The sequence below is a fragment of the Budorcas taxicolor genome, chromosome X, assembly GCF_023091745.1.
Source record: "Budorcas taxicolor isolate Tak-1 chromosome X, Takin1.1, whole genome shotgun sequence".
NCBI classification, from domain to species: domain Eukaryota; kingdom Metazoa; phylum Chordata; class Mammalia; order Artiodactyla; family Bovidae; genus Budorcas; species Budorcas taxicolor.
Genome location: NC_068935.1, coordinates 135,254,303 through 135,270,038, shown reverse-complemented (window position 1 = coordinate 135,270,038; position 15,736 = coordinate 135,254,303). Strand labels below are relative to the sequence as shown.

General features: G+C 42.2%; 1 protein-coding gene across 1 annotated transcript; it reads left to right on the top strand.

Annotated features, from left to right (window-relative positions):
* The first annotated feature begins 11,981 nt into the window (after nt 1–11,981).
* Nucleotides 11,982–12,623, top strand: CLDN34 (claudin 34). The gene has a single exon (XM_052662786.1). It carries the CDS (start codon nt 11,982–11,984, stop codon nt 12,621–12,623), a length of 642 nt encoding a protein of 213 aa, XP_052518746.1.
* The last annotated feature ends 3,113 nt before the right edge of the window (nt 12,624–15,736 follow it).

Genomic DNA, 15,736 nt, shown 5'->3' with positions numbered 1-15,736 from the left:
TCAGCTCAAGGTCAGCCTGTTTCTAGTTTATACCCACTTAAGAAAAACTCAAGTGTGAGGCCTACCTGATGGTGTCATGCAAGCAGGATCAGACCCCGTGGGCAGGGGCCCTCCACGCACAACAGTCCACGGTCCAGGGAGCAAACCTGGACACTGTACACAGGACGTGCCAAGGGAGGACACTGTCTCCCTTCGGAGGTGTCCTCTCTAAAATATATCAGACAAACCCAAAGTGGGGGAGAGGCTATTTAAAAAAAAAAAAAGCTGACCAGTTCCCTTAAAAGGTGCTGGTGCAATGAAAGACCACCAGAGGGGCAGCTCAAAACTGGCGGGAATGAAGACCCCTGACTGCAAAGACAACGCAGCCCCAGCACTGACCCTCCCCCACCCGGGGGGTAGATGCTGGACCACGTCGGGAAGAGAACCCAGCCTGGTGGCGGAAGAAGTTTGAATAAGGTGTGTAGATCACCGTGTGGTCAACGCGAAGTTCTTTTTAATTTTACAGAAGTATTGACTGAACTGAACTGAACTGATACTTGATTTACAATGTTGTACTAATTTCTTCTGTACAACAAAGTGACTCACTTATATATAAACACAAACTTTTTTTCATATTCTTTTCCATTATGGTTTATTACAGGATACTGAGTATAATTCCCTGTGCTACATAATAGGGCCATCTTGTTTATCGATCCTATATATGTATATATGTCAGTTCAGTTTAGTTCAGTCCCTCAAGTCGTGTCCAACTCTTTGCAACCCTATGGACTGCAGCACACCAGGCCTCCCTGTCCATCACCAACTCCCAGAGTTTACCCAAACTCAGGTCCATTGAGTCGATGATGCCATCCAACCATCTCATCCTCTGTTGTCCCCTTCTCCTCCCACCTTCAGTCTTTCCCAGCATCAGGTCTTTTCTAATGAGTCAGCTCTTCACATCAGGTGGCCAAAGTATTGGAGCTTCGGTTTCAACATCAGTCCTTCCAATGAATATTCAGGACTGATCTCCTTTAGGATGGATTGATTAGATCTCCGTGCAATCCAAGGGACTCTCAAGAGTCCTCTCCAACACCACAGTTCCAAAGCATCAATTCTTCAGTGCTCAGCTTTCTTTATAGTCCAACTCTCATCCATGCATGACTACTGGAAAAACTGTAAGCCTTGACTAGACGGACCTTTGTTGGCAAAGTAATGTCTCTGCTTTTTAATATGCTGTCTAGGTTGGTCATAACTTTCCTTCCAAGCATCTTTTAATTTCATGGCTGCAATCACCATCTGCAGTGATTTTGGAGCCACCCAAAATAAAGTCTGCCACTGTTTCCACTGTTTCCTCATCTCTCTCTCTCTCTCATATATATATATATATATATATATATATATATATATATATCCATCATATATATATATTTATCCATCATATATATATGCATGTGTGCACATATATAAATTGTTGCTAATTCCAAACTCCCAATCTTTCCCTCCCTTCCCCCTTGGGAACCACAAGTCTGATCTCTGAGTCTGTTTTCCTTCATACATATGTTGATTTCTGTTGTATTTTCGATTCCACATCTAAGTGATATCATATGGTATTTGTCTTTCTGCCACTGACTTGCTTTTTGTTGACTTAGTATGATCAGACCCATCCATGTGGCTGCAGACTGCATTCTTTTGGGTTTTTTAATTTATGGTTGAGTAATAGTTTCTCTGTATATATGTACCACATCTTCTTTATCCATTCATCTGCTGCTGGACATTTTGTTTGATTCCATGGCTTGGCTATTGTGAATAGTGCTATGAACATGGGAATGTATGTATCTTTTTGAATTAGTGTTGTCTCGATATATGTCCAAGGATGGGATTGCTGGGTCATATGGTAGCTCTACTTTCAGTTTTTTAAGGAACCTTCATACTCTTCTCCATAATGGCTGCACCAATTTACATTCCTACTAACCATGTAGGAGGGTTCCCTTTTCTCCACACCTTCTCCAGCATTGTTTGTACATTTTTTAAGGATTGCCATTCTAACCAGTATGGGCAGTACCTCACTACAGTGTTGATTTGCATTTCTTTAATAATTAGCAGTAGTTGAAGTGAATTCCTTGATTCCCAGGGTCATGCTATGGTGACTGGTGTCCTTTTCACTTGGTTAATCTTTGGTGAAAAATGTGATGTTGTTGTTGTGCTTAGTCATTCAGTCATGTCCGACTCTTTTCCACCCCATGGACTGTAGCCCACCAGGCTCCTCTGTCCATGGGGTTTCCCATGCAAGAATACTGGAATGGGTTGCTATGCCCTCCTCCAGGTGATCTTCCCAACCTGGGGAATCGAGATCAGGTCTCCAACATTACTGGTGGATTCTTTCCCACCTGAGCCACTAGGGAAGCCCAGAGAATAGTGGGTAGCCTATCCCTTCTCCAGGGAAACTTCCCAACACAGGAATTGAACTAAGGTCTCCTGCAAGAATGTGTGGAGATGTGCTATTTGCATCTTTTTTTTTTTCCAGAAGCTAAGTTTTTTCAGATGGAAAAGGTGCTCAACAGGTTGCTTTCCACAATTTCAAAGGAGGATTTCCTTCTGTACCTCCTCACTCCAGCACTTTCTTCCAGTGTGTGAGGAGAGCTTTAAAGCTGAGTTGGGAATAGTTCTTCATAACAGGAAGGCCAGCATGGAGCTGGGGCCCTAGGACCTCTTGGGTTTTCAGAAGACTCCTGCTTTAAACCATCAGTAAGTGCTGGGGAGGGTGCTTATTTGTGCTTGTCCAGGTGGGTAGCTGATGTGGACAGGAGCAGTGAGCGTGGGCAACCAGCCCAAGGGGGCCAGGGGAGAGGGGTGGGGTGGGGTGTGGAAAGCCAGGCCCAAGAGAGGCAGGGTGCCCACACCAGGACGCCAACGCCATGCCCTGGGTGTTCAGAAGCCAGACTTCAGCACTGGGGAAAAGGAACAGAGGATTGCTGGCCCCTCAGTGGCAGAGGTTCAGTTCCTTCACCATCCCAGTTGTGTGCTGGGGGCCCGGGGGCGTGTGTCATAGTGGACGTGCATGTCCAGGTTTGCGCTCAGGCAGACCTGGTGGTACTACCCTCAGCCTTGAGGCGAGAAAGGGGTAGAGCTCTGACTCCGGGGGCGGGGTGGGGGGCTGCAGCCTGGGAAGGGAGGCCTGCATTTCACGGCCACGGATCTTGGGCGGCACGTGGGGAGTATGGTTCCGCGTGGAAGACGGTGATGCATGCGAGCTGGTGCTCTGAGCGCTGGACGCTTCCCAGCAATCTTGCACTAAGGCACCAGATTTTAACTTTCTGCTAGGGCTTTTCCCAAATGCTTGTGCGCTTGGACTGCTGCTGCACTGCCCCCGCCCACCCCGTCCCGCTCCACACCTCGTGATTAAACACTGAATGCTAATCAGAATGCTCCCATGTCTCGAGAGGCACCATTCCAGGGGAATTGCAATTCCAGGTGGCCATTGCGGGACTCTTGAATGTTGGATACAAGGGCTTCCAGGCTCCTGAGGGTGGAGCGGGGGCAGGGGGAGAAGGGTCCTGTGACATCTCTGTATGAGACCCTGGTCCGGACATGTGATTTATGTGTACATTCATGCCCAGGTTGGTTTTTTTTTTTTTTCTGGCATGAAAGAAGATAGGGAAAACACACACACACATAAACAGACAGTGATGCAAATGTGTGGATGGCACTAGCTGACAACTTTACAGCAATACTGGAGCTCTGCAAGCATGCATACTTGCCCACCTTCTCATCTGGATGAAGAACCATCTGCCAGTACTGACAGGCCACCACAGACCACGGTTTCTCTGGGGGACAACCCCATATCCCTTTAGGCCTCTCCTCAGAGCTCTCTTTCCCTGTGGTTTGCCAGCTGCCCTGGGAGCAGCGCCAGGATCTACTCAAGTGAGCTGAGGTTCCTTTAGGCCCTTCACAGGTACTCCCTTCTCCTGTATCTTTGCCTGAGTCCTTCTTTCCCTGTACAGAACAGGATGCCAAGGCTCTCAGGGACCTACGGTGCCAAGTCAGGTAAGGTGTTGGTGTATCCCATCCCTCCCCTCACATTTCTCCATTTTCAAGAAACAAGATTCTTAGCTACATACTTTTATCTTTTTTTAAGTTGAAGTCTAGTTGTTTTAAAATGTGGTGCCCATCTCTGCTGCACAGCAAACTGACTCAGTGATACACACACAGACATTCTTGTTTTATAGCCTTTTACACTTTGTCACAGGATACTGGATATAGCTCCATGCATTCTGCAGTAGGACCTTGTTGTTTATTCTAAATGTAGTAGTTTCTATCTACCAAACCCCTACATACAGTCCATCCTTCCACCCTCCCCCTTGGCAAACAAGTCTGTTCTGTATGAGTCTTTTGTTTGTTTTACAGGTATGATCATTTGTGTCATATTCTGGCTTCCACCCCAGATATGCAGACGACACCACCCTTATGGGATAAAGCGAACAGGAGCTAAAGAGCCTCTTGATGGAAGTGAAAGAGGAGAGTGAAAAGCTGGCTTAAAACTCAACATTCAAAAAACTAAGATCATGGCATCTGGTCCTATCACTTCATGGAAAATAGTTGGGGAAATAATGGAAACAGTGAGAAACTTAATTTTCTTGGGCTCCAAAATCACTGCAGATGATGACTGCAGCCATGAAATCAAAAGATGCTTGCTCCTTGGAAGAAAAGCTATCATCAACCTAGACAACATATTAAAAAGCAGAGGCGTTACTTTCCAACAAAGGTCCATCTAGTCAAAGCTTGGTTTTTCCAGTAGTTATGTACGGATGGGAGAAGGCAATGGCAACCCACTCTGGTGCTCTTGCTTGGAAAACCCCATGGATGGAGGAGCCTGGTAGGCTGCAGTCCATGGGGTCCCAAAAAGTCAAACATGACTGAGCGACTTCACTTTCACTTTTCACTTTCATGCATTGGAGAAGGAAATGGCAACCCACTCCAGTGTTCTTGCCTGGAGAATCTCAGGGATGGTGGAGCCTAGTGGGCTGCCATCTATGGGGTCGCACAGAGTCGGACACAACTGAAGCAACTTAGCAGCAGCAGCATGTACAGATGTGAGAGTTGGAGTATAAAGAAAGCTGAGCACCAAAGAATTGATACTTTTGAACTATGGTGTTGGAGAAGACTATTGAGAGTCTCTTGGAATGGAAGGAGATCAAATCAGGAGAACAAGGCAGGAGGAAAAGGGCATAACAGAGGATGAGATGGTTGGATGGCATCACCGACTCAATGAACATTAGTTTGAGGAAGCTCCAGGAGTTGTTGATGGGAAGGGAAGCCTAGCATGCTGCGGTCCATTAGATCATGAAGAGTCGGACACAACTAGTGACTGAACTGAACTGGCTTCCACATATAAGTGATAGGGTATAGTATTTGTCTTTTTCTGTCTGACTTATTTCACTTAGTATGATAGTCTCTTTGTTATTGCATAGTCAGAGTCATGTCCGACTCTTTTGCAGCCCCATGCCTTGTAGCCCACTGGGCTTCTCTGTCCATGGACTTTCCCAGGCAAGAATCCTGGAGTAAGTAGCCAGCCCTTTCTCCAGGGGATCTTCCCAACCCAGGGATCAAACCTGGGTCTCCTGCATTGCAGGCGGATTCTTTACCACTGAGCCACCTGGGAAGCCCATGATAATCTCTAGGTGCATCCACACTGCTGCATTGCTTCATTCTATTTTTATGGCTGGGCGGTATTCCGTTAAATAGGCATCATGTCATCTTTGTCCATTCACCTCTCACTGGACTTTAGGTTGTTTCCACGTCTTGGCTCTTGTGTGCAGTACTGCTGGGAGCATGTATCTTTTTTTATGGCTGGGCGGTATTCCATTAAATAGGCATCATGTCATCTTTGTCCATTCACCTCTTGCTGGACTTTAGGTTGTTTCCATGTCTTGGCTCTTGTGTATAATGCTGCTGGAGACATAGGGGTGCAGGTATCTTTTTGTTTTTGTTTTATTTTTATTTTTTTTTTTTGCAGGTATCTTTTTGAATTACAGTTTTGTCTGAGTATGTTCCCAGGAGTGGGATGCTAGATCATATGGTAATTCTGTATTTAGTTTTTTGAGAAACCTCTTTACTGTTCTTCATAGTGGCTGCAAATTTACATTTCCACCAACAGGGTTGGAGGATACCCTTTTCTCCACATCCTCTCCAGCATTTTAAACTATGTATTTTGGAAATCAGCTTTTTATTTAGCAGTACTAGGAAGTTTTTTCTTCTTTATTCTTCCTAATGTGGAATTGTGTTTTGTCCCATTGTAAGTTTATAAAATGGTTTACTGTACATATTCTCTGCCTGGGTTTTCTTTTCCCTATTTGTCCCCATTGTAAGTTCACTTATAAAGCTCATTGGGTATGTGTGTTTCACTGACATGTTTATAATTTTATTGGGATAAATTTGTTACTGAAAAGTTGTACACAGAGGATTCCAGTGGCATTTAGACTTGTATGTGAAATGTAGTCCTCACTACAATGAGTCATGGCTCATTGACATGATGTCTCATTTCTTACAGAAGTCCCATCTGAAGCTATCCCCTATCTTAGCAGCTACCTTATCTAGTCTGTACTGCCATACTCCCCTGGACCATCTGTGATCCAAGACTCAACAAGAAGGGCGTGTTTCCCATGAACTAAGGGTATGTTTCCTAATGTGTTTCTTGTCATTGGTCTGTCTCGACTCAGTCTCCCCGATGTGGGCACCACTGCTGCTAATACCTCCATGTATAAGTTGCCATCAGTTTTAAGAAAAAATGTCATTAACTGCAAGTAAGATGGGTTAGGTACCATGTCTGGGGGACAGGAGAAAGGGATGAGGGGACATACCTGAAGCAGTCACACAGATCTTAAAACTGAACTGTTAGGGTCTTTGGAGGAAATGTACTCCTCTCTGGCAGAGGGCCAGGAGACACAGAGAAGACCAGGTGAAGAGGGCATGTCACCATCAGCAACAGAAATGCTGCCATGGTGTCCGTGACCTAGCAACTGAGAATGCTCGAGGTGTGTACGGTGGATACAGAATGCGATGACTGCACAAGTCCAAGGAGAGAGCCTTGGCCTTACAGGCCAGACTAACTCACAGTGGCGCCAAAAGCTGTTCTATGCTCAGAGTGAGGAGCTCAGGAGCAGAGAGCAGAGTGTGTAAGTGGGGGACATCTGCCCATAGGGAGGACCTGCCCTTTGAACTAGCCACCCTCCTCACTAAATGCTTATTCCCTTGGAGACTGGTTAATAGCTGCTCTGGCTTCGTTACTGTATATGTTTTGGTGTGGTAAAATAGACAAGAGATATATATTTTTAACATCTATAAGCATACTGTTCTGTGGCGTTAAGGATATTAACACTTGTGCAACCATATCACCAGCAATCTTCAGAACTTTTTCATCTCCTCAGACTGAAGCTAACTGAAACTCACCATTGAATGGGTCCGCCCCCCCTCCCCACCCAGCCCTGGTCACTGCTGTTTTATTTTCTGTGTCTGTGAATTGGACTAGTCTGGGTCCTACGAAAAGTGAAATCATTCAGTATTTGTCTCTCTCTACCTGGCTTATTTCTCTCAGCATAATTAGTCCTCAAGGTTCATCCTTTTTGTAACATGTGTCCAAGTTTCCTTCCATTCAAAAACAGAGAAATGCCCTGTTATATGGATCGACCACATGTTGTCTATCCATTCATCCCGTGGGTGCAGAATTGGGTCACTTGCACATCTTAGCTATTGTGAATAATGCTATTAAAACATGAGTATACCACTATCTGAATCCCTCCTTTTACTTTGGGGTATGCTGTAAAGATTGGAGGCAAAAGGAAAAGGGGGTGACAGAGGATGACATGGTTAGATAGCATGAACAATTCAATGGACATGAGTTTAAGTAAACTCAAGGAGGTAGAAAATGATAGAGGAGCCTGGTGTGCTGCAGTCTGTGGAGTCACAAGGAGTCAGACTTGACTTACTGACTGAACAACAACAAATATGTCCATCCAGAAAAGAAATTCCTGAATCACGTGGTAAGTCTTTATTTTAAAGAAACAATGTGCCATTTTTTACAGCACTTATACCAGCTTATAGTCCTACCAGAAAAGCACAAAGGTTCTGGTTTCTCCACATTGTGGCCAACAGTTTTCTGTTTGTGTAACAGCAATTCTGTTGAGTGTGAAGGAGCATCTCATTGAATGGAACACCTTTTAAGCAAGTCAAGTTAATAAGCAGGAGACTCTGATACAGATATGGAAGATAGAAAGATGTATGTAGTAGTTAATATAACTAGAAATGAACTTGTAAAAAGCATCCTTTGTGTCCCTCCTGTTTGACTTTTTATTCTACAAATATTGATTAAGCAGCTTCTCTGGTCCAAGCTTGGGTTTTGAGGGCATCTCTTTCTGTCTTAATCTTTGAATCATATTGTTTGAGAAAAACAAAGAGTCCTCTAAACATTTCTGGGAGCAGACAGATTTCAAGTTCTTGATGTATTATTATACTGAAGAGATAGGGAAGTTGAAATGATCGAAGGGAAAACACAAGGGAAGTATTTGTATCCTGTAGATTGTGTGTGCTACATAAGGACTCCAACTTTCTACTTACCTACTCACAGTGTCATCCTTCAGTATTGTAGTAATAGCTGACTGATGTCTTGTGAATATGATGGGGACTTGGAGCTGAATCTATAACCGGAGATAAAAGCTTTCATTTCTGTAACTTTGCCACATTCCCATTATGTGACAGTCACCTTGAGAGCTGGCCTTGTTGGTCTCCCAAAAGGAGACACTCACAGCCTGATTACCACTAGTTCAGGTGGCCTTTCCTAGGATGACCACACCCATCCTAAAGAGTGACCAGGTCATTCTCAGTTTGGCCGAGGCCACCATGGATGGTACTTTGTCTCCCCATTGCACCCATTGCAAGAGTCTCTGATGACATCCCTCACTCCAGCAGAAGGCACCTGAGATCACATTTCTTTCACTGACACTCTGTTTCTCAAAAGGTCTTTCTTTTGCCTTATTCAGTAGTTCTCACACCCTAATTGCACAGTGGAACCATCCTGGAGCTTTCAAAATCTCTGCCCTTTTCACTTACCCTGAGCAATGGACTGAATCCGTAGTTGGGAAGTGTTGCCCGTTTCCTCCTCTTCCTGGATGCTTTTCCTTTTCCAGATAGCTCTTTGAGCTTCCTGCCATTTTGCCCCTAAAAGGTGAGGTAGGATGATGTACTCTGAAGCCACTTCCCATGTAACTTTAGGCAAGTTACTCAGCCTCTGTCCTGAGTGCTTCCACCTATAGAATGAGGATAAGAATACTTAGTAGTTCCTTAGAAAGGTAAATGGAGTCAATAAATACAAACCCTACAGAAGTGAAACTTTTGAAGACTATCAAGTGTGTAGGTGGATTCCACAAATGCAAAACTGTTTTTTTTTTTAATACTTACCATGGTGATACTAAAACACTATGTACCTTGCTCACTCTTACTCTCCCACAAGTATACAGTGGAGTCTTTCTCATTCTTTTGCTTTTCCTCTAGCTTTTTGCACTGATCACTGAGAAAGGCTTTCTTATCTCTCCTTGCTATTCTTTGGAATTCTGCATTCAGATGAATATATCTTTCGTTTTCTCCTCTGCCTTTAGCTTCTCTTCTTTTCTCAGCTATTTGTTAAGCCTTCTCAGACAGCCATTTTGCCTATTTGCATTTTTTTTTCTTGGAGATGGTCTTGATCATCACCTCCTGTATAAGAGGTTCTGTGAAATTTGAGGCTAAAAACAATGCCCTCTAAATTTTGTTTTGGGAAATAGTTAACTCTGTATAAAAATCTCTATGTTAACATGAGGTAGTGTATTATATGAATTAATAATTTAAAATTTCTCAATTTTAATCTCTAATAAATAAAAGATTCAACCTGCCTTAACAGAATCTCCTGAGGGTCTCAATAATTTTCTTTTCTCTTACTGTGGTAAATATACATAATATAAAAGCTGACCATTTTAACCATTTTTAAGTGTACAGTTCAGTGGCATTAACTACCTTTTTAATATTGTGCAACCATTACAAAATCCCCCTGCTCTTCCAACTTCTCATTTAATGGCTCCCTCTTCTTCTGCCAGGAATTACCAGTTGACTGCTCAACTCAGAGACATTGTAACTTTCTGCTGTTCTGTTTCTCTCTCTGTTTTCAATTAATTGATGGATTAACTTTGCTGTAAGACTCGGAACTCAAACTGGGGTTCTGTAATAACCTAGAGGGGTGGGACTGGGTGGTAGGTGGGAGGGAGATTCAAGAGGCAGGGGACATATGTACACCCACGGTTAATTCATGTTAATTTAATTCATGTTGATGTATGACAGAAATCAAACTAATATTGTAAACCAATCATCAATCAATTAAGAAAAGTAATGGATGTTTTGGACAAAAAGTCAAAGTTGTGGAAAAGATGTTGTATGTGATGGGAATGTTGAAAACAGAGAGAGAAAAGTATGCATTTGTAAGGAAAGCTATTCAAAATACCTTGCTGAAAAACACATAAGTTGCAGATGTTAGTGTAGAAATGTTCATACTTCTGTGAAAATTAAGAAAGATATTTCCCTTTATATATTTGTAAACAGAATATATATCAAAACTCCAAAGATATCTGCATAGCAAACAGAAGCCCATGACTTATCTCTCGTTAATATTCATGTCCTTCAAAGCATTATTCTCTTGAATGTACTGTGGGTGCCAGGGAGGCTTTGGTTGCCCTGGGACAGCAGTCTGAGCCAACTTCTAAGTCTGGAAGCTGAGGTGGCATGCCATCTCCTTACTGTACTTGAATGTTTTCTGTTTAAAATGTTCAATTACCTGAACATTCAAATCCTTCCTATTAGTAGTGAGTTAAGTGCACCCAGCTCAATTGTCTCGGTTCTTTGGCCATATGCCTCGTGGCCAAAATACCCAGAACAGAAGCAGTATTATATTTAATAAAGGCTTTTGAAAGCAGCACACAATCAAAAAAAAAAAAAAAAAAGAAAACAATCTTAAGCAATTTAAATGGAACATTGGCAGAAATCAAGGGTGAGGCAGGAGCAAGGATTCAATGGAGGGCATTAAGGGGGTCCTAGGTGGGAGAGAGGAACAGGGTGAGAGATTTTGCCAGGGTGATACCAGCAGTCCCCTGTTATGGGCAGAATGTTCCAGATGGATGTGCGTTCATAAAGATCATTTTTTTTTTAAAATAATCGTCTATATATCAAATTGAAGAAACAATTTAGGGAGTTCCGTGGTGGTCCTGTGGTTGGGACTTTGCCTTCCAGTGCAGTACTGTGTGGGTGTGGGCCCCTTCATAACTCATTGAGTTCTGCATTAGATTATGTACTCCTTCCTAAATGTAACTGATTCTTCACAATACAAATAGCTTTCAGAACACCTAACCCCTCTAACTCAGTTAAAGTAACCAAGTACTCGTACATGTTACAACATGGATGAACCTTGAGAAGAGTCAAAACACAAAATATTGCCCCTCATACAAGTCTAGTCTACTCTGAATGCTGCCATATAGGCCTCTTGCAAGGATGTGCATAAATTACTTAACCAAGCCTTCTTGTTGCCCCTGAAATTTTTTCCCACTTTTCAATATTACAAAGAGACTGTGTTGACTATTTTTTTGACTAAATGTTTGTGATCAATCTTAAGTTACATCTTTGGACAAATGCTCTGAAGTAGAACTGTCTGTTTGAAAATTTGCACATTTTAAGTCTTTTAGTAAATATTCCCAGATGGCCCTTCAGAAAATTTGCTTGGCCTCTGCTCCCCAGTGCAGAGCTTGAGGGTCAAATGTATCTGGTGAGAAATAATAGTACTTAAATCTCAAATACAGTACTGTTTATCCACAGCAGTGTAAACGTAGGGGAGGAGAATGGAGATAGCGGGTTGAGTGTGTTGTTCTAGGCCAAATTTTCCAAACTCATGATGTCCTGTATTTGTTTGCAGTTCCCTTGGGTACACATCTACCATGCCCTTGCTCATCAATAGTGCCAACTGCCAAATAGTAGGTTTTGTAGTCACCACTATTGGATGGATCCTCGGCACCACTTCCATGGGCTTCGTGGAGTGGCGAGTATGGTATCTAGACAACGCCTCACAATTCTCTGGTCTGGCCTGCGTGGGAATGTGGAGAGTCTGTGTCTTCTGTCAAACCAACATCACCACAGCTATCTCATGTCACAGTTACAGCTACCATGATACTTACCTACCTCTTGATATCCGTGTTTCTCAAAACCTTTTACTGATGTCCAGCATTCTAGGACTCTTGGGGAAAGCCTCTGTTATTTTTGCACTTAAAAATGTGTCCATGGGAATTCCTGAGACTACTACTACCTACAAAGCATTTGTCATTTCAGGAATTCTCAGCATAGCTGCTGGTATCTGTATCTCAGTTGCTGTCACCTGGAATTACCACTCTGTGATGACTGAAGAGGGTATTGTCTTCCCACCATCTTTCAATATACCCTTCAAGCCACATGCTCAGAAAATTGGCAACACTGTTATAGTGGCATGTCTAGCTGCTTTTGCACTGTTCTTAAGTGGGTGGTTTTTTCTCTCTTACAAATTACCCCTGGATAGCCAGGTGCATCCTGAAGTATCAGGAATGTAGATTCCTGTTTGCATTGACCTTACAAAAACAAACATTACCAAAAGTTTGTGGGAAATCTTACCATGATGCTTAATCGAATTTCCAAGGACTCAAGACCATGGCAATAAAGTTTTTGGCAGAAAGTAGTAAACCATTTACTTCAGTTGTAATCTGTGTCTGATTTGATTCATTGATTCAGTTAAAGAATTTCACTTAAAAAATCTTTACAATCTGCCAGTTTTTATTTTAATTATTGCCTAATCACAATACTATGAATCTAGTGTATGGAAATAACAGTTTCTGAAATTCTTACATTTCCCTCCTCAACTATTGCTAAAAACTGATTTATTTTCTATGCAATGGTATTATACATCTGTCATATAAAAATTTCCATTATATGGAGAAGTAGAGATGGTAAAGGACAGGGAAGCCTGTCATGCTGTGGTCCATGGTGTTGCAGTTGGACATAACTGAGTAACAACAACGAAAAAATGAGGAATTCATTCCACTATATTACTGGACACCAGAATTAGTTAAATTGTTCTGTATAAGGTTTATGTATCCTTTCTTTCCCCCTTTTAAATCTTTTTAAATGATTATAAAGGAACATCTTGTCCCTTTATCCTAACAAAATGATTCCCTTGCTTAAAGAATATTAACAGTTATTCCTTGTTATCAGTGAATACTTACAATTTTTAAATGCCTCAAAATAAATTCTTCAGATCTGTTTTTTTTTTTCCTACACAAAGTACTCACAATGGCAAAAGTCTGAAACTAAAGCATCTCTCCTACCAACCTACCCTATCTGCCCTTTAAGAAAATTTTTAGATTTTTAAAATTTGTTGTTGATGTTGTTCAGTTGCTGAGTTGTGTCCAACATTTTGCAACCCCATGGGCTGCAGCACACAAGGTTTCCCTGCCCTTCACCATCTCCCAGACCATCTTGTCCCCTGTCGTCCCCTCCTCCTGCCTTCAATCTTTCCCAGCATCAAGAGTCTTTTCTAATGAGTCAGCTCTTTGCATCAGGTAGCCAAATTATTGGAGCTTCAGCTTTAGCATCAGTCCTTCTAATGAATATTCAAGACTGTTTCCTTTAGGACTGACTGATTTTATATCCTTGCAGTCCAAAAGACTCTCTCAAAGAGTCTTGTCCAACACCATGGTTCAAAAATTTCAGTTCTTTGGCACTCAGCTTTCTTTATGGTCCAACACTCATATTCATACACGACTACTGGAAAAAAACATTGCTTTGATGAGATGGACCTTTGTCAGCAAAGTAATGTCTCTGCTTTTTAATAGGCTGTCTAGCTTGATCATAGCTTTTCTTTCAAAGAGCAAGCATCTTTTAATTTCATGGTTGCAGTCACCACCTGCAGTGATTTTGGAGCCAAAGAAAATAAAGTCTCTCACTGTTTCCGTTGTTTCCACTTCTATTTGCCATGAAGTGATGGGACAAGATGCCATTATCTTTGTTTTCTGAATGTTGAGTTTTAAGCCAACTTTTTCACTCTCCTCTTTCAATTCTTCAAGAGGCTCTTTACTTCTTCACTTTCTGCCATAAGCGTGGTGTCATCTGCATATCTGAGGTTACTGATATTTCTCCTGCAATCTTTATTTCAGCTTGTGCTTCATCCAACTTGGCATTTTACATGATGTACTCTGCAAATAATAAATAAGCAGGGTGACAATATAGAGCCTTGATGTACTCCTTTCCCAATTTGAAACCAGCCTGTTGTTCCACATTTGGTTCTAACTGTTGCTTCCTGACCTGCATACAGATTTCTCAGGAAGCAAGTAAGGTACTCTGATATTCCCATCTCTTTAAGAATTTTCCAGTTTGTTGTGATCCACACAGTCAAAGACTTTGGCTATCCTATTGAAAGGCTGTTGCTGAGCCATGAAAGACTCTGGAATTCTTGGCCTCCAGAGGAGATGAATTCAATTCGGGGCCAGTGACAAGGCTTGATCACTCAGAGCTTTTGTGTAATAAAGTTTTATTAAAGTATAAAAGAGATAGAGAAAGCTTCTGATACAGGCATCAGAAGGGGGCAGAAAGAGTGCCCCCCTGCTAGTCCTTACCTGGATGTTATATAGCTACTAGCAGTCTGCTAATTGGAGAAAGTAAATGTCTCAAAACTCAGAGACTGGCGACAGGCCCCTCGCTCACAACATGCATTGAGATTACATTGGCACAAAGTGAGGCATCCTGGACCATAAAATGATTGATATGAATCTTGAAGAAAGGCAGGTTTCTAAGCAAACATAGTCTCACTAACATAGTTTAAGAGAACATTTACCTGGGTAAAACATCATGGTTTGTCAAGTCCTTCTGAGTCTTAGGCAGAACCAACTTGAAGACAGAATCTAGGGTTCATTAACATAGCTTAAGGTAAATATTTCTATAAGCAAAACGCATTGGTTAGCTTAGGGATTGAGACTAGCTAAGTTCAGGTGGAACCAGGTGTCATCATGGCAACCAAGAATTTTAAAAGAAACCTCTTTTTAAATTTGTATAGAGAAGGGGAAATAATCTAACACTTGTTTGTTTTCTGCTGCCACTTAAAAGAGAGGTAAAAATGTCTGACACTTGCAGCCTATTTCCTCCGTTTGGAGACCCCTCGCCTTTCTACCTGTTGCCCTCTCATTCCCCCATTTTCTTTTAGTAGAATTATGTTGCCTAGGGAAGGGACATTGTGCTCATTCTGTAACTGCTTCCAAGCTGATAAGGAGCATCATCTCTAAATTGGTGAGGCAACATATTCTCCTAACCCTCATATTGAGGGTCTCTGATCCAGGGGCCCCAAGTAGTAGTTGGAGGAAGCTGCCGCAGTTGCAGAAGTTTGAGCAACCATTTGTAACTTAAAAGCCTTCATGTGACTGGAAACAAATCCAGCTACACAGTTACAGATGCAGGGAGCAGAGAGCAAAAGCAATCAGAATTATTGCAACTAGGATAGTTCCCCATGGGGAACTAGTTAATGTCTCCAAAAGTGAGGCAGTTAAGGCTTCAGGAGTATCTATAGCCTGAATCATCTTGTTCATGTGTTTAGTAAAATGAGTAACATTAGTGCTCATATCAGGTATATACGTACAGCAATGGGTATGAATAATGGCACAAGTTCCTCGTGCAGTCG